The sequence below is a fragment of the Schistosoma mansoni genome (assembly GCF_000237925.1).
Source record: "Schistosoma mansoni, WGS project CABG00000000 data, supercontig 0125, strain Puerto Rico, whole genome shotgun sequence".
Lineage (NCBI taxonomy): Eukaryota > Metazoa > Platyhelminthes > Trematoda > Strigeidida > Schistosomatidae > Schistosoma > Schistosoma mansoni.
This window is the reverse complement of record NW_017386034.1, coordinates 439,369-465,626: the sequence shown is the minus strand read 5'-3', so window position 1 is coordinate 465,626 and position 26,258 is coordinate 439,369. Positions and strand designations below refer to the sequence as shown.

The following is a 26,258-nucleotide window of genomic DNA, read 5'->3' as shown; positions in this document are numbered from 1 at the left end:
ACTTCTTGCGGCGCTATGCTGCCACAAGAATATTAAATTTCTCCACAAATAGCAGGATCATTTGCACATAGTACAACTTGATAACCACAATTACTAGGTCGGTCTATGAATCACATCTTTTGGTTCTGCAATTAATGTAGTGGAAATTAGACGATAATGTGAACTTTTGGATGACTTATGATATCCTAGTTAGATGGTCCTGTACTAACTTAACTAGTCACTCGCTAAAACCCAGACTTCAATTTAGTTAGAAATGTCTATGTTCTGTTCTGATAGCCTTGGAATTCAGTGCACATTTTAGTGACCCAAATTGGGTCCAAATAGTTCGTTTAGTAAAAAGCATTGACTTTTGAGATTCGGACTATTATTATGCTTCTTTGGTTAATCCATGGTCCATAGCCAGTGAATATTACTCGAAGATATTGGCGCTCATTTCCCGTCGTGCGTGTCATCTCAAAGTGTCGAGGGAATCAGTTTATGTCCTGCAAACCAAATAACCCTTGTAAGTAGTCTAAGTGGTTTTTAGGGTGCTGTCCATCATCCTCTTTATGCCTAGCGTAACCATTTTTTTACTACTTATGTGGAAGTTCATTCAAGTTGTGATACAAACTACATTAGAACACAGCACATTGAGTTTTGATTACCCTTTCGACCGAAAACTTTTAATTTTGGTATTTTGTGCACCCGTCAGCCAATAGTAGCTTTTGACATTTCAAGGTAACCCAAAATATATAACAAAATTTAGAACATCAGATAATTGTCTGTCATTCGATCATCGATATTTAGTCGAAAGCATATGCTTTCAAATAGTGGTTGATTATGTATGAATTTATAACTATAATATGATATTTGTATGATATTTCAGTAAGTATTTACAAGAGTTTTGAAATCCTACTCAATACTACCGCCTGACAGTCCTCCAAATAATTATATTGATGTTCCTTATCTTAAGCTTTCATCATTTGTTTTCTAGGCTTTTATGGATATAAAACACCTTACTGGTGAAGATAAGCTCAAACTCAGTCGTACTTACTTCTTTGGTAGGTTATTCTAGTTTTCGAAAATCCAATTTTGTTACTAGCCGGAATCGGATTTCTTCCTTTCCTCTGGTGGATTAACGTTTTTTGTTTTCTAAAAGAGTTGTCTGCCCCACAGGCATATCCAGAATATAAACTGATTAGGAAATGTACCGAAATATTTTATTAAAACTTCATTTGTAGACGTCACTTTCAGTTTAATTGGAGCACTGTCTTGGACAGTTGTCTTTGTCGTTTGGATTGTTACTTTCCTAAATTTCCGGGTTAGCTGGGGTGAATTGGGGGATCGTTTGTCGTTTAACATACCACCTGGTAGACTGTAATGAAAATATCACTGAGGGATAATGAATGCCCTCCCAACGGGTCTGTTTGGGAGGTTACAGACTTGCTAGCTGAGGATGCTGTCATCGGCGAAACCCCTTGTATTTACACTTCTTCATCTGGATCTCGGCATATCTTCATATCTACAAAGTCTGGATTTATGGTAATGTACAAATAAAGAAATTATGCCTTTTGTAGAGCCAGGTGCTTTACATAAGTCGTCACGTGGATCGTTTATTATATAAATATCATAGTTCATCTCAATTTGATCCCTCAAAACCATCTGAATTTTGGATTCACGGTATAGGACCGCTTAGTATTATGAGGACAGCTGAGCTGGCTCTACATTTAAGTCATCGGCTGTACCCTGGGCACCTCAAAATATCAACTTACACGAGTAGCTGTTCAACTAAGAAACATGTGAGTCGATATTTTCTGAAGTTTTTATCACCACTTAGTTTGTGAAGTACATTTTATTCTAAAATTTTCAGTCCAGAAGTAAAAGCACCGTGTTCAATGGATTTCCAAAACCAATAAAATCATACCAAACGTCTTTTAAGATATTTTTTATGCATCTTATTTTCCAGATTATATCTCAAGTAGAAAATGAAAAAAATTCAATACGAGAAGAATCGCGGACCAAAGGTGCTATTCATGTCCATATCCGCTTGGTCCCCACACGCAATGCTGAGACGATTCCATAAATTATAAGAATGCCTAGATAAAATGTGTCATTTCGTACCTCCACTTTATATTTTCATTATCCCAGTGGTACCTAAATGCTATAATGTATATTATGAGTCAAATAAATGGCAAATCTGACTCTCTGTTCTCATTTAACCTTAAATATTTGTTTGCTTGTTCACTGATTCTGATAATATTCTGGTTACGTAAAGCAAAACTTCTGATGACTTTGCGCCTTATTGTTTTATATTGTATCCTTATTGAGGCCCTTATATTCAACGGTCTACGTAACTACTTGTTATCCATAAACTTCTTTTTACTCTAACGAGGCAGGCTGACTTTGGTTCGTTTTTTACCCTGTCTTCAGTTGTTATATCTTGTGGCCGCTTATTAGAATACAGTGAACTATCGGTTAGATCAATGACACACGGAACCCGTACGAGCAGTCTAGAGCCTTTATCAATCCTGCTTCCTGCCTAGCCAAGCCAGTTAAGTCCAGAACACCAATCTCAGCCCCTTCAATATGAATCATTCATCTCAAACTTACTGGGTTTACGTACCAACCAGACAGATCACATCGTACCATAAAATAGAAAATAACATTTGTACAAGATTTAGCCAAAAGTGGCTGTAAATAGAGGGAACAGCAATTAATAGACTGGGTATAACTCAGGAATGGTAAATCGTGTAATAATAGTTCATAAGTCAAAACAAAGCTTATGATAAGAGGAACACGAATATAAATAGTTTAGTTATATAACGATTATACGATAAAAAATATATGCACAATATTGGTCCATAAATGGATCCTAAAAGGTTACCATTCATTATTCTTATCGGGACATAACAGATCGAAAGGGGCAGGTTGATGCCATATACCTTGAATTCTGAAGAGCTTTTGATCGAGTCAATCACCTATGTCTCATCAGTAAGCTCAAAATGCTAGGCACTAAGTCACTATCAATAGGTTGGTTTACGTAATGTTTAAGTAATAGACTTTTTAGGGTTAGGGTAAGCTTCGCTTTTTCTTAGGCTACAAAATTTCCTAGTGAAGTTATCCATGGTTCAGTTCTGGGACCTATTCTTAATTTATATAATTGACCTTCCAGGACAAGTGTCGTCTGATTTATTAGTTTTTTGCAACGTGAAACTTTGGAGAGAAGTTTGCAACCAAGAGGATAATCTGGGACTTCTGGAGGATCCGATTCACCCTCAAATTTGAGCAGATAACAATTGACTTACTTTTAGCACCTCAAAGTGTAAAATAGTTTATTCGAGACATGCTTCAGAATACACGTATAACTTAGGTACCTCGCTTCTAGAGGTATCACAGGTTTAAGATGATCTCGGATTTTTGGTACATCATGATCTATAGTCTTACGCTAGCTGCGACAAAAATGTCTTTCAAGCAAATCTTTCACTGGTAACGTATATATATATATATATATATATATATATATATATATATATATATATATATATATATATAGGTTTATATTCAAAGCCTCCACGATGGTTATTCTTCTAGTGTAGGGTTTCTTGGAATTTATATAGCCTTAGTTAATCTCTCTTTTTGTCACTTAGGTTTTTGTAAAATCATTGTGTTCAAGTCGTATTCACAATAAGTCATTCTATGAGACTTAAATCATTCCACACTAAAGGATGTTCAGAGGCAGTATATCAGATTGTATCAGTGAAATACTTTAATATTTCTGTGATCCGGTCAAAAACATAATATTAGGTCCGCATCTCTTATATGATAATTTGTAAGTAGAGTAAACCGTTTAAAGGTAAAGTTCCCAGTTGTTTTTTTAAATAGTTCTGAATTTGAACAATAAAATCACAACAAACACATCTGCTGAGTTTTAAAGTAAGTTTTGTTTGATGATAAACTCAGTATTTGAATAAGTTAGAAAGCTGTAGATTTACTTTTATTTATTTCCGTTCTTTAATTTATAAGCATTCGACCAAAACTTCATTTTCTATGAAGCATATTCAACGAGTAAAGCAGCCCGAATTGTGGTGAACTGCTGAAAGTATAGTAGACAAAATTTAATTTATCGCTTATATCCAACTCCCAAGCTTTGAGCGTTAGTACTCAATAAGAAATCGTGAACCAACTAAAACAACATTGTGGGAAATCTTAGCGTTTGATGTATTGTCAGTAGTAAAGAAAACTGTCAAGTCAAGCTGATGGAGAAATTCCCCAGTTATCTTACTGTTGTGGAGAGAAAGCCAAATAAACAGAGCTAGAATTCCTTTTTTAAGCATGGTATTTATTCTGACTGGTATCGGTTCAATATAGATAAAGATAACCAGAAGTAGAATCCGTCGAGCTGAAGACGACTCTGATGTATGTCTCGTCCATCACAACCCTCGGCTATATCGAGGCACACTCCCAGACAATTGGGAGCTGATACACATTACATCAATTTTCAAAGGAGACCGGCGCAGTGGGCCTTCAAGCTACCGGCCGGTAGCTTTCCTCTCAATACCCTCATAAATTTTTTAGTACTCAAGCCATGTAATCCGCATTTAATCAGTTGGCAATCAGTATTCATAGGTATGGCATGTGCTGTACTCCTTGTAGATAAAAAGTACTCCCACAAGACTCAAAGGACCCTGATTCTGCACTCACTCTTGGGTAGTGAGCAGATAGAAGTAGTTGAGAAGTTTGTGTATCTGGGTAGCTGCATAAGTGCTGGTGTTGGCGTGAATTGTGAGATCAATTCACGTATGCTGAAAGTCAGAGCAGCTTGTACCAATTTGGAGCCTCAAATGCCCTGGTCCTGCCGAGGATGGGGAGAGTCAGCTCCCCCTCTCGAAGTGCTTTCACAAGGCCATGTGCATACAGCCACTGACACGGAAGTCCCACTCACTTCTCTCAACGAGGGTGTTGTTTACGAAATTGAGAGGACGAAAAACAAATGTCGGGCGCCTTAATCGGGTTGGTAGATATTGAGAATCCACGTAGAGGTTTTGGTAAACTATGATTCCAAACCAATGGTGCGCATGGGTTCCAGGATCCTGAGGGAACAAATGGGTATGAACCAATTATTGGTCACCGGCTGCCATAAGAGTGCATTTCCTAAGTGACTTGTGTAGCGCAAATGTATTCCATGTTCGTTTGTATCAATATTTATGTGTTCAAATAAATGCCAATCTGGGCCATCTTTAAAGCCTTCATGATGTTAGTCTGACTGTAAAAGGTCGGATCCACAACTCATCGATGGGAGCAGTTTTGCTCTTTGCTTGTGAAACCTGGCCTCTCCGAGTTGAGGAGCTTAGATGACTCTATGTTTGATCATTGTTGTCTCTTAAGGATAGCTGACATCTGGTGACAACACCATGTTAGTAATGCAGAGATTCAGCGTCGTGTGTTCGGGGACAGAGACGATAATTTAATTAGTGTCACTATCTTGAAAAGTCGAATTCCGTGGCTTGGAAATTTCCTACGAATGTCGTCCCAGAGAATTCCACATCGTGCATTATTTGTCGACACTGGGACTGGTTGGAAAAAGCGGAGAGGTGGTCAGTGTATGACATGGTGTCGTGGTATGAAAGAAAGCTGTACAGGACTGGCTTCTATCGGTCCTTCACGACTCCTTGGTTGGTTTCCTAGAGATGATCCAACACAGTGGCTTGAGACTTTACCAGATATGACTCAGGATAGAAGCTAGTAGCTATCCTACTTTAACTTTATTTCACTTTCTTCATAAATAGTGAACGTAACTTTACTAAAAGAATTTATTCTGGTTATATTTATTCCCAACTGAACAATTTTCCCTATAATAATAATAGTAACAATAATAATGAGAATGTGAAGAGTTACAGGAAGGACGAAGAGTGTAATTAACAACAAATAAGTCAATAAAAATAAATGAATGAGAGTACTACATAGTCAAAAAAACGATTTCCTTGAAAATATAATCAGAAAGAATTATTGCGGGGAGTTTATCTCACCTTTAGTAAATAATATAAAATAAAACTACAGCAGAATCGTCAATGTCTCATACTCAGAGACACGTTTGATGACATCTCAAGCCACTGAGTTTCACCATCTTTAGGTTCCCAATCAGAATATTGTCATGAATCGACAGGTACCAGTCGTACACAGCTTTCTTTCATATCACGGCGGTATACCATAAACTGGTCACTGCTTTTTCCACCGCTTCCTGGTGTTGGCAAATACTACACCATATAGAGGCCACTGGGACGTCTGTGGTATATATCCAAGCCACCAAAGCCGGTGTTTGAAGACAGTGATACCAATTAAGTCATCATCACTGTCCCTGAACACAAGTGCATAGATGCAGCAACTTTTCGGCTACATCTGGTGACTCATTACCAAGAGTGAGTACAGGTACAGGCCACTCTCAATGTTGTAAAAGTAGCTTGTATTCAGGTTTAAAATGCATATAATAACCATGGATGCTAATTGGCAATCCACTAAGTGCGATTTTCATAGATCGCGTATCATCACACACCAAGCCAATATCACCCGTCTTCTAAAAATCGAAAAATCTTCCTCAGGATAACAGATTTACACCATTACTATCTACTTACATCAGTTGTTTCCAGAAACGTCATCGATCGTAAAGTTGAAGACGAATGGTGGAATTCGATAATCCTGTCTAATCACACTGCTTAGATAAAAAGATGTAGGAAATTGGTTGTAAGCCCTTACTCTGTTTCAGGTGTTTATGCAAAGAGCCTTTAAGATTTTAGTAAACTCAAGCAAACCCTCCAGCAGAAACTAGTCCTACTCAACAAATAGAAAGCAGCCCATATATCAAGAAGCATAACAGTTGTTGGCCTGGGATCTTAATTCATTTAAACAGACTCAACAAATCTTATTTTTGAAGGTAAATTTCAGGGCTAATGTACACCCAGAAACAATATGGGTCTGTCATGGTCTTTCGACTCATCATTAGTACTTAAGCATGTTTAAAGGCTCTGTTTTGAACGACAAACAGTCCACAAACTTTTTTTTGAGTTTTAGATCTAGTTTCATATATTTCCATACTTGTGTCGATACACTTTATTGTTAATACAAGCTTGTATCAAAAGTTTGTTCTCGGTAATGGCCCCCAAACTTATCATCACCAATCCTTATGACTTAGGAAAAGTCATCTCGACAAGTAATTGTCATCACTTTTCAGTGGAATTGAACATCATTAAGAATGTGAATCATGCAAATAGAATGTAGTTCTTGGACTGGAAGTTATCTATCCGATCATCTTTTTCTATATTAAATCGGTCAACTTTGCTTGAACTGTCTTGGTTGGCCACTTTTGACGAATGCTTGTAAGAGAAGTCAGAGTAATGACGAGGTAAGATAGGGCTTCATAACTCCTCTACTATCTTACTGACGAGCGTTATTTGACGTGAAGGTGATAATCTTTTTTACTTATGTTCGTGTTAAAGATGAAACTATTCCTCCTCTTTACTCAAAGTCATACAATAACTTTGTGTGAACTATGGTTTAATGTTCACAACCGCTGTTCTTTGAAACAAAAGTAACGTTCTTCTATCTTCGCTTACACTTTTTAGATTAGATTTATAATGTTCAAGTTTAGTTTTCTGCGGCTTTATTCATATTCATGCATAAAGCGAGTCATAAGCTTCAGGTGAACTGGTACCTCCTTACTGACTGTGTTTACCCACGTTTCTTTGGGAATATTCCTAAATCAGTGTTTTGATAGTTTGTGCTGTTTATTTGGGTCTTTACTTTGAGTGGTAAGTTATTTTTATCAAGAGAATTGTCAGGAGATAATGTTAAGGTTCTAAAAATAGTAAATACTTTCACAAAAGTACCTGACTTCCAGTTGTTGGTTCACTGATAGTAGCTTTTAGTTAGAGATCGCTGTCATTTCTTGGGAATTCGCACTGTCTCAATATCAAGACATCAATTAATTATGAAAAAGAACTGTCAAGAGTGGATGAAAAGTTTTGAGAATGAAATAATGTTAAAACTATTATACCAAGCTGTATCTTATTATTTTACATCGTACATTTGAAATCTTCCATATACACCACTTTTAAGATAACTAGTGTTGGAATATATACTGTTGATGACTAATTCTAGCTTGGCTTATATACAATAGGTTAAATCGTGTTTTATAAATGTAACTATTGTGGTCTTAAGTTCCTCTCCCCCGTATTATTAATATCATTAGGAAATAATGTTTTTTTTATCATCACTTTTAGAGACTACTGTTACTCATCTAAATCTAACTTCCAATGACCGATGTCGGTACAAGTTTGATTTATTGGAATGAGAAAGAAATCCTACCAAGAGGTATTTTTCTTTCTTCCTCTGGATCTGGTGGAGATCGTCTTCTGTTTTGGCAATCGTTCCATGCTAACGATACCAGTAAATACAATCCTAAGAAAGGATATTGTACACGCAATGATGACTGCTCATCAGGGGTTGAGACTGTTAATAACCAGGAGTCTACGTTATCAAAGTACTGTGAATTATGTCTGAATGCAATTGTTACTTTATTCCTGTGTACTTTTCGGATATGCAGAATTAGTATGTCTTTATTCATCGGTTGACTTTTATGTTGAGTACTCTGAATTGGATATCTAGCAATTTCAGCATAGTATCGAAATATTCGGTTTATAAGAAATATTCATTTTATTTGGAAATAGTTTTGCTCAATAAAACGCGATTTGTTTAATAAGTACTGAACACTAATTATCCATCGTTTAATTATCCCAGTTTAACTTTACTTTATGATCATTCCAAGTGTTTCTAAAAATTAGTTTCGTTTCGTGATGACAACCATTTTCATATATACTTAACTCTTGAGCAATTATTCCCATTACAATTAAGTTAAAAATAGTTTCCTACTTAATGTCATAAAATGAACCCTGGGTCTATTGAGAAATAAAATCTAAATGTTGGACGATTCATGGAGTATTTGGCGGTTTGGTCTGGATTTGATTTGTATAAATAGTGAATTGGGCGGCCTATGCTCCTCCACGAGGGGTAACAGGCGTAAGTAATAAATATTGAGTTAAAAGTATGTTGTAATGTATTAGGTCCATTTAAGTTATTTCTTTGTTTAATATTAATAAAACGAGACTTCTTTTGCGTTAACCTAAACTGAAGTTTACGTTTTTGATCAATTTGTTTTTATAATTTATAGACGTTATTTTTTGTTAGTAACAAGTCATCTTACAGTTGATCCATGTGTTTTGCAATAGATAGTTTCTTTTCTTTGTGTGCTTATTCGATACGCAGTTTGTATATTTGTGGTATTTCTTCTGTATTCGGTGTTATCTGTTTCTTATCGTTTTTAATCACCAGTTTTTTATGGTCTTAACTTCGGATTTCATGTTTATCTGTTGTGTAAACATAACTTACCACCTGTTTTGTTTTTTAACTCTGGATTTCGTTTTGATTATGCAGGGGCACTCAAGTATAACTTTTAAGTAGTCGGGCGTTTTTGGAAGATACACCGTGTATTTAGCGTTTAAAAATTCCTGTCTTTTTAGTACTAATTAAAGTTATAAAGAGATTGATTGTTTCTAAATATTAGATGTTTGATGCTGAGAGTAGTTTTTTGTCATACCATAGAGCTATTCACTTTTCTTTTTTTAAACTACTATTTTTTTCCTTGCTGACTATCTTTGATCTTTATTAACTTCTTTCTCCTATGGCGTTATGAAATGAGAGTTTTAACTGATTCATTTTCTGCGAAATTCGGTTCTTACGATTAAAAAGCAAACTCTAAAGTGTAGTTTATAACGTCATCTCTGAAATCTATATTTAATATCGTGTGGTCGATGTTTTTAAACTTTTGTATTCAGCAGAAAACGGCACTTCGCTTCCATCATTGTCGATCAGTCAGTCCACCAGTCCCTATCTTTTCCATTTAGTCGGACAGCGCTCAAGCAACTGTCGATTATGATCCAGTGCAGAAGAGCCTATTTCGCTTTCAAACTACGTACTTTACCTGCGCTAAAGAGCCCACAAGAAGTAGCAGTGGAGTGCACAGATAGAAAAAGGTTAAACCGTCCTAGTTTTTTCATATTGACAAGGTGAGGTCAGATTAATGACCGTACTTGGATCTTGTATGTGTTTTACGAAGACGCACCATATATCGATAATACGAGATTCTAGAGTTCTAGCTAAGGAAGCCTGTTGTCCTATTTGATACACGGTTCAAACATCCAAATCTCCAACATGTAGTTTACGAAGTGGTTTCAGGAGACCAGGAATAACATTTCGTGAACTCGAATCATTATCACTGATGGCGCTTGGTATTAAGGATGTACAAGAAGGGTTAGTCGTGGAGATGGAAGAATTATTAAGAGGCAAGGGAGGGATTTCATCGCCAACATGATGGTCTCTGTTGCTGATAGAGGTATAAGAGTGGTTGTCACTTCCCGGTTGCCCACACTGCGTGAGGATATTTCTTCTTTAGGGATCTGATAAAGGGGTGGAATTAGCGGTAGCCTTGGCGACCTTGAACTTGACCGCAAAGCTCAAGGAACAACCGCTCGAGGCCGGTCGCGCACGGCTTCTTTATGGAAAGTTTTTGATGTGTTAGCCCCTCACTTCAGAAGGCGGTGCCGCCGGAGACGGAAACCCGTGAGGTAAGGTGAGGTGTAACATATTTGGAATTGACCTTTTCTAATCCCTTCTTTCCTTTGGGAGGAGATGGCGTCGATTCAGATACTGGTCGTCCAAGGGAAACACCTGCACATCCTTCTACAGCAAGCAGTGTGACTTCTCCCTCGATTCTTAAGTTGCTACCATTAGTCTTACCGTTCTCCAGCCGACCTGCCTGGCATGTTGCGATTTACAGGAACATGTGTTCCAGCCAATGTAGTTCGGTTGAATCACCATGATAAGCATGCCTGGCCACCACTTCGAGGTAGCAGCTATGGTTGGGCTCCTAATAATGATTGTTTGAGAAATTAATAAGAATTTTAAATTCGTTGAGAGGACTGAAAAAGCGTTTTCAAAAGAATACATTGGGTAGTACAAATGACTACATATAAGTCTTTGAATTTATTGTATTTGCATAGTGCTTAAGTAAATGATACCTTAAAACACCCGAAACCTTGTTTTATGCGTAGATTTTGAAACTACTATTTAATGGCAGAAAGTGTAGTGTCTAAGGCACTAAACTGTCACTTCACATAGAACTATTATTATTATTATTATTATTCATTCATTCATTCATTGTTTGCCAAAGTGGTTTTCAAACGATACATCTAACATTTCTCAACATTGTAGACTTCTTAGTTTCTTTTTCGTTTGCCTTTACATTGAGAACAGCTCATTCTACATTTCCTCAAAATTCACGTTTAATTTCTGACGGTAAATTAAACTTTATGAAAGGTAATATTAACCAGTCTGTTTATTTATTAGTGTAAGCATAACAATGATTTGAGAAAATGAATCGAAGCAAGAAGAAAATAGATTGTATAAATATACTTTATTGATAAGTCCGTTCTTATTTTGAGTAGTTCGTGATTCATCTGAAAATAGATTATTTTGTACCTTGGAACTACACTTGACGGGATGAAAACTCTTATATATAATAACTCCCTAATTTGTTCGTCCTAATTACCATATATATATATATATATATATGAATAATCTTTCTTATTTTATTTGTTTAACTGACGACAGTCGTTTCATGTCGATTGATGGTAATATAGAAATTATTGTCTCACTAATTTTCTGTGACTGTAAATATTCTGTTTTTTCTGTTGTCATAAAATTATTTCTCTACGATGGTTGCCTCTTCAGGGACCCTACATCTGTTGAGAGTTCAACCACAGAGGCAATTGCCCCTAGTCCCAAATTAAAAAATACGAGTCATATTCGAGGTCATAAAAATAGTGAAAACCCATTCGCACTCAGTGTAAGTACTATCATCCTCTTTCACTTTCGTATATTATATATTAAACAATAAACTTTATAGATTATTTTATGATTAACTGAGGTTATCTTTATTGATTGAAATGATAGCAAATGTCTTTGATTGCGTCACACATACCACGTACACAATTTTTAATTGTGAAAAATTGCCGACGCAATACTTCTTTATTTACACTGATGCTTGATTACTATGATTACAAGAGACAGGAATGCAGTTGATTTTTATTATCTCCGGCTTTCATACGTTGCACTAAATGAATACAGTATTCTATTGATAAAAATGTATGTTTATATGTAGTAGATATGTAATGTAAATTGATTAAAAATATACCAATTTACCAAAAGGGTAATGACAAGAAGTTATATTCAAATTCTAAAGATGCTGGTAGAGTTCATTATAACATTATGAAGCTGTTTGTACTAGTGCATATTTTTTAAATTCCGAATTCATTTCAGATTAGTGGTATTCAATATCAACTTGTTCCAACTGTGCTATACATGACTTTTTGTAATAAACCCAGGATTTTAATTATATATATATATATATACCGAATTTCTTCCCGTTCAACCTAGTCATGGGTTAAGAACATCGGTTCAAAGGTGGATCAGCCACTCATCTAACGTTGAGCCTGGCACATATGAGCACCGGCTCAAGTTACCACATCCCATTATCACAATGAGATGCAATGTTCAAGTCAAATCCCAGAGTAGCAGTGCTGGTAACAGTATTAATGATAATAATAAAAGTTAAGCATATAAGATATTGTTTGATAAGTTAATATGGATCAGTGTAACGACGTTTTGTGGGGTAATTTGGAAGCTTATGACCTAAGGGAAAAGAATGACTGTACCTGAGCCATTAATAATGACTATGAACCACGTCGCCCAAAGTCTCTAACCATCGGTTACAGCAATCACGCTAACCTCAACCAGGTGGTTTACATCTACTAACATGGTTTTGTTCAACATTCTGACTTCATGGACCGATACCACGTTTCGGTTTGGCCTCCCCTACCTTCCTTTGCGCATCAAGTTAGGCGTTGTGTTGGTAGCTGACTGACTGTCTGTGGGTCGGCATACGTAATGCATGTCTCAACAACCTCAGTTGATGTAAATTCACTACCTCACCATTCGATTTGTTAAATGGTGAACCTAATTCAATGTAGTGTTGTACTAAACTTTGCACTGTTCAGGCTGTCTGTCTGTTTATCTCTATTCAGCAAAAGGATGACCTAACGAACCTATTTATTTAAATTTTCGCACATATTTAATCTTCGATAGTGCTCACTTTTAGCTATTTGATAGTTTACTCACACTTTGTTAACATAGAGGCATCTTTGTTTTGTGAATTTTAAATCACTAGCTATACCTGCATTTATTATTCTCCTAGTTAATCTCTGAACGCACCATGTTTTTCAATGAAAGTAGTTTCGGGAATGGTCCTATCACTGGTGGGCTGAATCAAAATTTTATGGGCTCGGGAGATCGTACGTTAAATAATTGCCCAACTATTTGTTCAAATATCAACTCTAGTTTGTGTACTACGAGTTCATTATCTCCGAGTAATCCAGCTGGGGGTATAACTGCAAATTTGTCCAATCCTAATATCGTTCTTGGAAGTCTTTATTCTACTGATCCATCATTGCAGGTTCCTTCTACTGAATCCCCTTTAATTGGAAATTTAGGAATTTCAAATATAGAAGGTATTCCAGCCAATGTATTACTCAGTCTTTTACATCAACAAACTCAGGCTCTCCAACGTAAAATATACATCAAGGTAATTTTAACAGATTGTGATTACTATAGTATTATAGGAACATGTAACATCTAAAAACTTAAGGACATGATATTTTACCACATATGTACCATTAATTTGTTTTTCGGCTTATTTTTTAATCAAAGCTGTACACATACAACTATATTACATAAATAATTTGAAAAACAATTTTTTATGGGGCGAGGAATTATCTAACTTGTAGCGTAAGCAATGAATAACTAGCAATATGGAAGGGAATTGTGATTTTAATGAAAATAAGAATGAAGGCTGGATCCACACTTCTGGAAAGTTCCAAACTAAAATAAAATATCTGTTTAGTGTTATTTAGTTTCCAGTGACTTCTCAACTGTTTCAAGTTCTTGAAAAATTCAAAAATCAAATAAATAAAGAGCATTGGACGGTGTGGATACATACATTCAAAAACACCTGTAAAGCTAAGTGTGAAATGTTTCCATAACATTTTGTAAGAAAAAGAATAAATTCTTGTATGAACATTTCTTGACTACCTAACTTGAAGGTAGATCAGCAAGCGACACTGTAAATAAGTCAGGATTTAACAAATTTGTTTTTTTCGTTACTGTAGTTTTCTGTTTTCTTCCTTGAAAATTACTATTTTCCTCTATAGTTTCTCTCATTTATTTGCAAACATTTCCTGGTTTGTATAATTTTCAAAGTTAGACCACAATATATTTATTGGAGCTGCATTTAATTTATCCCCGTCTGATATCGAAACCATCGGTCTTATTGAAGATACTGAAGATTGTAATACCAAAAGTTGTGATAACGAGTTATCACGGACAACTATGATTAGTTTCACTGTTGGTTTTTTGATGGATTCGTCTGCACCTCCATCTGTTTTGTCTTATCTTACTGAATTATCCAGACTGGTGAGTGACTGTTGTTGGTTTTATTTATCGTCTAATCATTTTATTCGCCAAGCCTTTTGTACTTACTCTTATTTATTAACTAAGATTTTTTAGTTATATTACTCTGTAACAGTAAACAACGATAACTCATTCAGGCGTTGAACTTCATAATAATTTAATTATAGATCGACATCACATAGAGAGTTACTGAAAATTAGAAAGAACTGGATATCTGTTTTGCTTTAATTTCTAACTACTCAACGATATATATTCATGAATTTACTTGACGTTGTACTTAGGACCTTCAAGTCTTCAGGTTCGTATTATACCGTCGGAGATTACATCACAATATATTAGTTTTCATCTTTAATGTCAGATGGTTGATGGTGTAGCACGATAGCTATCCAACAGGATTGTTAATAACTTTCATTCTTGTTATGATTGATTTCCACAGATCAGAGGTTCTTACTGAGACTTCTGTGTCGTTTTTCCCAAACTGGTCGCTTGTGATTGCATGGTTAATATCTAAATGGAAGCCTTTTTGAGTTTAACTGAATTTGAAGATGTTTTTCACCACAAACCGGTGTACATGTATGCATTTATCATACTAACCATTGGATGTCATGATCTGAGGTGCATGGTTGATATCTTAAATATCAATCTTTTTTTGTGTCTCAGTTTGTTCCACTACGTAATACGTCGTACTGTTAGCGTAGAATCTGACACTGAAATGCTCCATCTCTTATTTCATTCCTAAGTATTTATACAAATTCGGTATAACCATTTAAAGCTAAATGCACGTTTAATAAACAGATTATATTCAATCCGATGTTTCTTCAATTAAGAAGTAATGCTATTTACAAACTAAACCAGCTAGAAAATTATCGAAAAACGAAAATCATTAGACAACTGTTTTCTTCTAATGAAGAATGTAAACTATTGGTCTTTCATAAAGACTATTCTCATTCAATACTAGTCTTTTGCAAAATAACACCAAGACTTTTCTGAAATAGCTAGTATGCTCTAAACAAAACACACACGTGTCTATTATCTTTATTATAACGAAAATAACCATATGGCCGTTAAGATGTTTGTAAATTCTAGTTAGCCAACTAGTTTTCCTGCTAATTGGTTCAAGCACTATTTTACGAATCTAATATGTTTAAGTTCTAACCTGATCATAAAATAATGTCTCCCTGAAAATTTAGTTTATAGATTTTAGTGTAAATAAATTATCTAATAATTGTTCAGAAGTCTAGTAATTATGTTTTAGAACAATAACAATAGCGTTCAATTTATAGTGAATCAACGGAATACACCCATTGAGACATTAAATAAGAAAGTTCGGTTCAGTCGAAAAGAGAACTCTCCACTGAACCAAACTTTCTTATTTATATTTAATCGACCAGTAATAAATTATTAGTCGTTTTCAGAATTTTTATTGAGAATTTTTTTTCAAATACTTATTTTTCTAACAAGATTTAATCAACTAGTGCTTTTGTATTCATTCTCTTAAATCTTTCTAGATCGGTTCTCAAGTAAGACGTGCAGAATTAGTGTTTAATTACCTTAGAGATCAAAGAGATATTATTGTTTCTACTCTAGAGAAATATTCTTATGCTGATACTAATTCGTGGTCTGGTAACTCAACAACAGACTACAACACAAATAAATATGGATCAGATAACTTAAACTTTTCCAAATCATCTCAATTCTTTCCAAATAAACGTTATATCAAAATCCCAGAAGGTGGTAATTCTGATAAGGATACTAATTTTGGTAATTCTGCAATGGATCAAGAATGCAGTGAATCTAAGTTACCGAATGCGTCAAGTACAAATCAACCAATCAATGAAAATATATCTGCAAATAACTCTTATAATAATTTTGATGATTTTCATGATAAGATAAATGATGTAACTGCAATGAATCCACTTGAGAAATTAGTTCAAATATCATCTTTATGCGCTGAACTAAAAAGCATACTTGATTCAGTTTGTAAAACAGGTCATGTGAACGTTAAAGTAAGTGAATTTTCAGTTTCTGCAAGCTTATCTTGATTGTTTGTTCAACTCGGGTTTTTGAAATGATCCGTACAAAATTGAATCAATATAACAAGTATCCAGACTTACAAAGATGAGGTATAGGACGATTTGCCAACATTTACGAATATATATTCCGTAATATAGACTTTTAGTTAGTAAATAAATATTTAATATACTTCTAGACATTAATCGTCTGGTTTCTTAATTACGGCATTTTTTTATTTGAACTCATAAATATTGGTACAAAGGGGCACCAGATATATATGCGCCACACAAACTCATTTGATTTATGTGAGGGCTGTGATACTGCCCAGGTGCCCAAACTGAAGCAGGTGGTTTTCTTAGGGGACCACACCCGGAGCCTTTGACCTAAAGGTCTGATCCACAAAGTAGTGGAACAAAGTCAGTAGGTGCATTCCCATGGTAGCCTGTGACCAACGATTGGTTCATACGCCATTTGTTCCCTCAGGATACTGGAGCCCATGTGCACCATTGGTTTGGAATCAGGGTTTTCCAACTCCCCTAGGTGAACTCGCCTTGTCCACCAACCCGGTTAAAGTGATGGACATCCGTTTTTCGTCCTCTCAATTTCGTAAACAACAATAATGCCACGAGGCAGTGAGTAGGACTTCCCTGGAAGAGGCGGTAAATTATGAATATAACTGTTGTTCACACAAACGTCAAGAAAACAAATACATTTGACAAAGAATGTATTGTATCATTCTTATTATAAAAATGTGAACAAAGTTTATTCTCTTTCAAAAAGTAAAAATTTGAAAATATACTGAGTTTCTATCCTTTAATGTTTTATTCTACACTATTTTGGCCGAAATTAAAACAAACAAACATAGATGATAGTGTAAATTTTTTGAAAGCCGAAATGTGTGTTGTTAAAATGAGGTGAAGAAATGAAGATATCGAATCTCGAGAAGATAATTTCCAGTGAACTATTTCCTACATTTTTAATAAACATTTACTAAACAGTTAATTTATAGTACACTTCTAGTTTTATCTTTTGATGTTCAAGGATTACAGTAAATTAACTTCAAATGAATTGCTCAACTTGTATTTAAAAAATACCCTGGTTATATACTTATTGAAATTTATTATTTATAATCTTGTATTTTATCGATATAATCACATAAGTCATTATTCTGAATAGTAAAATGTACTTACGATTATTTATCAGGGTTTTGGTTGTCGCAAACCAAAGGTTTGGGAACAGAAATTTATGTGACCTATCAGTTATTTGTAAGGAATACAGTAATGGAGTTGATGGACTTATTATTAACTCTGTAAACAGAACACAGCATTCGTTCTATTGCCATGTGATCAAGAGTTTATTTGCTAATTGATTGTTCCAATCAACATACTTGGATATCTAGTGTATTGAGGATTTTTTTGATCTCAATAGATTGCATATTTATGATTTCGATGTCTATTGTTGCGTATTTCAGATCATGAGATGTTGTTTTCTGTGGTCTCATTTACTAGTTTACCGTTTCCATTTTGACTTTACATGTTAACTTATTGTTTAATAGCTACTTAACGTTAACAATTATAATTGTAATATATATAAACCCATAATGACGAATTCTAACAAAACGAGTCGAATAAATATTCTGAGATGTTAGTTTGTAGTTTTCAGTTTGGGGTTGTGGAGATTGTTGAGTTTCATTAAAATCATGAACCGATCAATGTTAGGTTGATGGCTCGCGCGACACTGTGGATTTGTTGAAGTTGGACATCAACACCGTTGGTGATCTATAGGTTAATCGTTCGCACGCGAGACCGTAGATCTTGGGTTCGAATCCCATGTGCAAACTCGTGGATGCGCGCTGCTGAAGAGTCCAACACTAGGACAAAACAGCAGTCCAATGCTTCCATGTTTTCTGTGGTGGTCTAAAACTGACTGGTTCATGATTTCAATGAATTTACCGTATTATTTCATTAGTAAACTACCCAGATCTATATTTAACGGAAATTTCAGATAATCTTATTACGATTGATATGATTTTTAAGGGATACTATTGTCTGTCTTTATTTCTACCCCGTAAAATAGATAAACAAAATTTATCCAGTCTGTTTTTGTCTACCGCACAAAGCTTATTGTTTAAACAATACTGATGGGATTTCTAAGTGTATGGTTGCTGTTCGACCAATGGCTATTTGGAATGCAATGGATAAAATACGCCCATATCATGCTTTAATATTACTACTGCGTAAAAGTGATTTACTCAGAGATTATCTTCCAACTGACATTAATCCAACACTGAAAGAGTATGTCGTTTTTGTAATATATAATTGATACATTGACTAATAAACATTATATCATACTTATATTTGTGGTGTAACTTTCACCATAAATTTAGGTGGTTTTGTGGAGGATTCTGTATAATTTGGATGCGATTTTTACCGTCACCTGACATCGATTAAGAAACTTAAGAACCATAAAGTCCTGGATAACTATTGTCCTCATTTAAGATCACTTATTTGCGTGCATTCATGACTCGATGCGAAATGAAGCTCCGAGTTTCCACATGTTATGGTGAATACAAACTATTCAGGCACTTCGAAAAATAGTTGTCCACATTATCGACTTCACTCAATTTACAGTATAACACCATCCTTATCCCACCTAACTTGTGAAAAATGAATATAACTCCTGAATGTATAACCGGAAAATTGTGATCAACACTTAATATAATGCTTTTAATTTCTAGTACCTAGACACCAAAATGATATTTTCGAAAAATCATTTGTTTTCTGATAATGATGAAGTACAATCCATTTTTAAAAAATAACTTTTAATTTGTTATACTGTGATACGTACTTTGTTGATTCGTAGTCTAGCCTATTTTAATATAGTATGTTAACATAAATAGGAGTGGAATAAGAGAAACCTATATACATTTATCTGTAGATGTCATAGCAGTTCATTTAGTATATAACTGTTGCCTGAACTTGTAAATAAACTGACTTTGTGGTATTAACATAGGTGCTTCTATTCATAGTCCTTAATAAACACTCATTACTTTATTCTATTTCTGTACGTCACCTTTCTATATTTTTCCAACCCTTTTAATAGGTCTTGTTATCTTTTTTTCCTATTCTTTACGGTTCATTGTGTCTCTTTTCATTCTTTTATAGTTACCCAAAATGCAGCAACATAGATTAAATATCTTTTTAATTACATTAAATATTTCCAATAAAAAGTCCCTATTACGTCATTAAGTAAAATAAATACGGTTCAATGATGAAAATTTCTTGTTAGTTGATTGGAAGAAGTCTACAGGAAACCGTTGGCCCAGGTTTTGTGTTATTTGTCTCCTATCAACAGAAGTACATATATAATCATAAAAGAAATAGTGCTTCCTGAAGGATTCGATGCCATACCATTCAGCTTCATGGTCTGAGTTATTGCCATTACACTATTTAGACCTGGACTAACCTACTATAGGACTGAGGTATTTACAATCAATTGATTACTGAGTAATAACCAATATCATGTCCATCTAGTCCTTCACAGTCCATGCGATGTTGGGTTACGTAGACTAATGGTCACTCTGGCAGTCAGTCAGTCTTCTACAACGTAGGACCACGCACTTATATGCATCAGCCCAAGTTGCCACACCTCATTAGCACAAGATAAACACCAAAATCATAGAAGTTATTACTTCGATGGTAGTAATATATAAAAGAAAGATTGTATATAAGGATATAGTACAGGAAAAAGGATATGAAACAATTTTAATCTCATAGCTTAAGGGAAGACAGGGAGTGTTTACACCCACGCCATTGTGATCGATTCTGGGCCATGTCACCCAGAGTCTTCAACCATTGGTTACGATAGTCACGCGGACCCCAACCAAGTAGTCTGCATCTACCAACATGGCTTAGACTAGAAGTTAGTGACTTAATAGACTGATACCACGTCTTAGATTGGCCATCCCTAACTCTCTTCCAACCATCCCCAATACTGGTGAGCATTGCGAGTCGTGGTAATCGGTGTTGAGGCATACGTAACACGTGACCCAACCATCTCAGTCGATAAAGATTCACAACCTCATCAACTTATTTACCATCATTCCCTAATACCCTGTGTCTAACCTCACTATTACTTACCCGGTGATCCCAGCAGATGCTGGCAATATTTCTCAAACATATGTGTCCAAATACTAATAATTTACGAGTATCTTCTATTCTTAATGGCCACGCTTCTCGGTCATAAAGAAGAACAGAACGAACTGCTGTACTCTGTAACTTGAATAATAGAATTATATCAACACTCTAAACAGTTAAGCAAAGATACCATACTCAGCATTCGGTCAATTATTGGAGGATTTTCTTTTCAACGATGTTTATTAAAGCTTCACAATCGTATTTGTGATTATTTTACACGTAGTAATGTATATTGAAACAAAATCGTTGTGCCATTCGCAAAATGGACAAAAATTGATCAAAAAATGTTTCTAGGGCTAAGTAGTAGTCAAATGGTAATAGCAATAAAAATGACGTATTGAAGAGATGTGTGAAAAATAATTGTCCACTTGATGAATATAAGAAAGGGACAACGTATAAAATAACTGTCGAAACAATTGTACAGCTTTAGTAAATGATATCATCTAACAATAATTTACCTTACTGAATTGTATTTTACTGAAATTTTTCCACTTAACCTTCAAATACAATTCGGACGGAAAAAAGAAAACATTTTCTTATCGAATCCTCATCTTGGTTCTACATCAATATCTTGACTTAAGTTTAGACATAAAACTCATATCAGTTCGATGGTTGTTAGTAAATGAACACTATCCATATAGATTTATTGTTATTTATTGAAATAATTGGGTTAATCATAAAAGGGATCCAAAAATGAGTCAGTCGGATGATTACTAAAACTGTATATGTGGCCAGTTATTGAAGTAAAAATCCGTTTGATTAAATAAATGGGTGGTCAGGATGAAGAAACATTTTGATTACAAAGATTAAGTTTATTTGTATGGATTCCTTTTACTTCCTTACGATCTTAAAGCATAGATTGCGTTAGACGAGTTTTGTCAGATAATGTTTTTAAAAAAAATCATCCTTATGTCAGTTTGGTGGTTATTATTCATTAAACCTATGAGAATGAATCCATTTATCTTCATCCTCTGTTCTCTATTCATTCATGATGGATTTTTAGAAATGCATTGATAAACTTATCTAATCGTATGCTAAATACAAGTGTACTATATAGGATCAGTCGACTTTGTTACGTCCAAAATTCATTTTCTCTACTATTTTATGTGTAAATATTTTATCAGTATATAATGCTCAGCGGACTAAGGTGAATAATCTCATTAGTCGTTTTGTGAATCTGTGGGTTTCCAGAATAGCTTAGGAAAGAATATAGCGTACAATCGACAAGACTTATCACTGGCGACGGGGTTAGCTTATCAAGATGTCATTTACCTTTGAACAATTTGAAGCCTTGCTGGAGCGTCAAGAAAAACGTTTCGAACAGTTCCGGGTTCGTATTATAGAGACTTTAACCCAAAAATTAAACCTGAGTCAAAATGGTTTTACAGATGATGCTTCCAAATCGAATGTCGACCATATTATTAATTCTATCCATGAATTTAATTTCGATGGTTCGGCTGGTATTACTTTTGAAACCCGGTTCAAGAAATACGAAGATTTATTCAAGGTCGACCTCAGAAGACTTGATGACGCCGCCAAGGTCAGAATACTCTTAAGAAAACTTGGAACAGTTGAACATGAACGCTACAGTAATTTCATCCTTCCAAAGAACCCAAGAGACTTTTCTTTTGATGAAACAATTGAGATTTTGTCATAAATATTTGCTGAACAGTCATCCTTATTCAATATTCGTTATCAATGTCTGAAGATAACAAAAGCAGTTGATGATGACTGGGTGAAGCATGCAGGTTTAGTAAATCGTGAGTGTGGACGCTTCAAATTATCAACAATAACAGAAGATCAGTTTAAATGTCTCGTATTCGTGTGTAGCCTACAATCTTCCGAAGATGCTTATATCAGAACCAGAATTTTGAGTAAAATTGAACAGTGTCCGAACATAACACTACAAGAAGTTACTACAGAGTGCCAAAGACTGATAAACTTGAAACATGATACTTACATGGTTGAAAATAATAACCATTTGCCACATGTGCATGCTGTAAGCGAAAAGAAAGAATTCTACCCAAGAAAAGTATCGCTCACAGGCGACCAACCCCCATCTTCATGCTGGTCATGTGGAGGTTGGCACTATCAGAGGTTCTGCCCGTATAAAGAACATCGTTGCAGAAAATGTCATCGAAAGGGGCATAAAGAAACAAACTGCAGAAGAAGAACCCATAAACGACATTCGTCGAAATTATACTTCAAGAAATACAGGTCTGGCGCATTAACGAAAAGAATATTGGTATCACATAACAAAGTACGAAGTTGCCGCCAAAGAAAGTACGTAACCTTGGATATTAATAAACACCGTACTCGACTTCAACTTGATACAGCTTCTGATATTACACTAATCAGCCCAGAAACATGGAAGAACATTGGAAGACCCACAGTTTTCTCAACAACACAACTGGCACACAGTGCATCTGAGGGAAGTTAAATATTGTTGGAGAAGTGCCATGCACTGTTTCTAAAGGTACTGTAACAACAAATGCAACAGTATATCTGATAGGAAGTTAGAGCCTTTTTTTTATTTACCCCGTCTGCAGTGATAAGTCTTGTCGATTGTACGCTATATTCGTTTCCTAAGCTATTCTGGTAACCCACAGGCTAGAACTACCCAGCTACTTGAACACCAGAGAGAAGACGCAAGAATGAGAGAAAATACTTTACTTCAAGGTTCGTTCCTGTACAGAAAATCATCGGTATTTATAGATGTTAGCGTCTGTTAAATCAACATCATATTTTAGCCAATCCGTTAACGACATATTATGCTACCGTCCAATAGTAGCACGCCACGTTGGAATTCTAGAATGTTCCACCATACTCTGATTGGCTAGGGCTCTTTGGCCCCTTTTGGGCCTCTGGAGGCTCCATTGAAGTTCTCCGGAAGCCGACTCAACAGTAATTTCGATAACATCTTGTATGATAAGATTCTATTACAGTTTTTAAACTTCATTTTGAATATTTTAAGTGTTAGACTTGATTCCAAGGATTGAGAAGGCAGAATGTACTACCACAACAACTAATGTTTCCCGAAACTTTGTCGGGACTTCATTTATTAGTGAGAAAACTTGAGATGTATATTTGCTGCTTGTACACATCATAATTTAATCATTTTATTCTGCAAACGCTGTTGGATTATATAACTAAGGTAGTTCTACTTTTCAAGTTTTTAAGTCATATGGCCCGTTAAATATCGCGTGATGAAGTCGCTAATCGGAATACCGACTTCTTTGGCCTTATCTCTGAGCTAAATCAATGACGCATCAACCAGCACTAGCAGCTTTGAGTCAACTCTGAGTCCTTATTGGTCCTCTGTATAGTAGCTTCCCGCCTAGCTCAGCTCATTCGGTCCAGAACCCACTTACAGTGAAAACTATACATTTATAAACTTACAGTCTCGTCTCTTACAATTCGTATATAAAATCAAAATTCGATTCAGCATATTATTTTTCCATATATGCAACAAATTCTTTATGGTATAAATTTTTTTTATGATTGTTGCCTTAATAAATACCCGGGAATAGTTAAATTAAGAACCATCATTTTGTAAATCGAAATTATTAGTAAAAGAATTTAAATAACATAGCTGAAAAGAGATAATGAAGGTGTATTTATTCTATCTTGTTTTAAATGTTGAGTATCGCATTTATTTCTACTTTTTTTCATTGGATTTTCTTTTGGTAACTTTTTGGATTTCGTCTAATGCTGTTACTGTTGTACTTCTAGTTAATTATAAGGTGTGATTTCTTGAATAAATAAATATGTATGGCAGATTTCGATTTCTTTGTATGTGTCATAATTTTGTTGTTCTATGTGATAAATGTGAGTACTTGAAGACTGTATGAATCTTCCATGGATAGTTTAACAATGTTAAGTTTCGGGCAATCAAAAATATCTTCTTTATTTCCATATTACTCCATTTCCTCATCATAATCAAAATATAAATCGATCTATCTATTATTACATATGAATATAAACGTTACAGAAAAACAAAAGAAATCTAATAGAAATGATTTACCTTATCAATGTTGCTCTTTATGTAATTTTCAAACAATAAATAAATAGATAGATCAATTAGTTAGATGGAATATTTACTACATTAATGATATTTTGTTTACAATATGGAATAATGAATAGATTTTATTTATTTACTTATTACCTTTTGATCTTCTTTTAGAAACAATATCAACATGTAGTGCTAATATAGATAGTTTTTCTAAATGTCATTTAGCTGCATAAATTGTCCCGGTTAATTTTAAAATGGTACAGTAATAATTGTTTACTTTGTATACATGACAAACAAATTCATTGTACCAAGATTATACATGTGTATATTATCAAACTAAGAATGATTTGTATTTGTTATGTAATTAATTAAGTGTAAATGTTCAATTATGTCTTCCAGTTGTTTGACTTTTACTCATTTCACTTATTCCTGATTTACTTTGTGATGTTTCATTTCTTTTTGATTTTCTTCTTATTGGTGATAAACAATGAAATTTTACTAAAATTATTCGAAATATTAAAAACATATCACGACGTACCCTTGGTGAACTAAATATATACAAATAAAATCGTAATCCTACACATGTCCAAAACATTATATTAATAGCATTATAAATAATATCTGTAACTGAACAAATATCACGTGCTGTAAGTACATTTTTAAAATTTGACATTGATAATTTAAATAAATTAATTGGTAATGCACCAATAATGTATACAATACTTGATACAATCATCATACGACATGCAAATATTACTTCCCACATAGCTGCTGTTGTTGGTGGCAGTTTTTGTTTTTCTTTACGACTCATTGTTATAATAGATAATCCTTTATTAATTGTCATGTGATCAGCATGCATTTTTACTAATTGACGATGCATTAATACTAAGTTCCCAATACTTGTAGTCATTAATAGAATGAATGGGATAAGACATTTAAAGATCAAATCAACAAGGAAAAATGTTTTATCTGTATAACCTTCACCGCAAACATCTTGACTACCTGCAAGTAGAACTGAATTTTTACCAATGATAACTAATCCCACACAAATACTTTTACGCTTTCCTACAGTTACATCTTGTAAACCGAAGCAAAATGTTTTCTATCAACTCTGACTACGTATTCGTCATACTAGATTGATAACTACATATTTGTCTTTATAAACCATGCTGAACTATCTTGACAACAGTATTCAGCAAATAGTTGTAATCGACAAAATATATCTGTATAAAATAATCTTATGTCATATTGTTTTAAAGCAAGAATTGTATAACGTAAACAACTGATATTTTGACCAAGAAAATCTACTAATGCTAAACAAGCCATTAATAGTTGAGTTGATTCACGTAGATTACTTTGTTTTGGTTGAATATCACTACCTCCTGCACTTGAACAACTGTTATTACTTGTTCTTTCAGTTCTAGTTG

The 26,258-nt window shown here is 34.5% G+C and overlaps 3 protein-coding genes across 3 annotated transcripts; 2 read left to right on the top strand and 1 right to left on the bottom strand.

The window, feature by feature from the left end:
• The first annotated feature begins 437 nt into the window (after window positions 1–437).
• Window positions 438–2,179, top strand: Smp_032120 (hypothetical protein). Its single transcript, XM_018790355.1, has 6 exons — window positions 438–502; window positions 974–1,040; window positions 1,082–1,186; window positions 1,221–1,521; window positions 1,557–1,778; window positions 1,946–2,179. The coding sequence occupies exons 4-6, from the start codon at window positions 1,360–1,362 to the stop codon at window positions 2,060–2,062; spliced, it is 501 nt and encodes a 166-aa protein (XP_018646362.1). The 5' UTR covers window positions 438–502; window positions 974–1,040; window positions 1,082–1,186; window positions 1,221–1,359; the 3' UTR covers window positions 2,063–2,179.
• Window positions 2,180–8,285: 6,106 nt separating this feature from the next.
• Smp_139570 (hypothetical protein) lies at window positions 8,286–19,815 on the top strand (the record flags this gene model as incomplete). The annotated part of the gene is made up of 7 exons (XM_018790353.1): window positions 8,286–8,512; window positions 11,818–11,932; window positions 13,340–13,726; window positions 14,401–14,613; window positions 16,119–16,616; window positions 18,700–18,917; window positions 19,788–19,815. The coding sequence occupies 7 exons, from the start codon at window positions 8,286–8,288 to the stop codon at window positions 19,813–19,815; spliced, it is 1,686 nt and encodes a 561-aa protein (XP_018646361.1).
• Window positions 19,816–25,213: 5,398 nt separating this feature from the next.
• On the bottom strand, window positions 25,214–25,741 carry Smp_139560 (hypothetical protein; the record flags this gene model as incomplete). The annotated part of the gene is made up of 1 exon (XM_018790352.1): window positions 25,214–25,741. One exon carries the CDS (start codon window positions 25,739–25,741, stop codon window positions 25,214–25,216), a length of 528 nt encoding a protein of 175 aa, XP_018646360.1.
• Window positions 25,742–26,258: the final 517 nt, after the last annotated feature.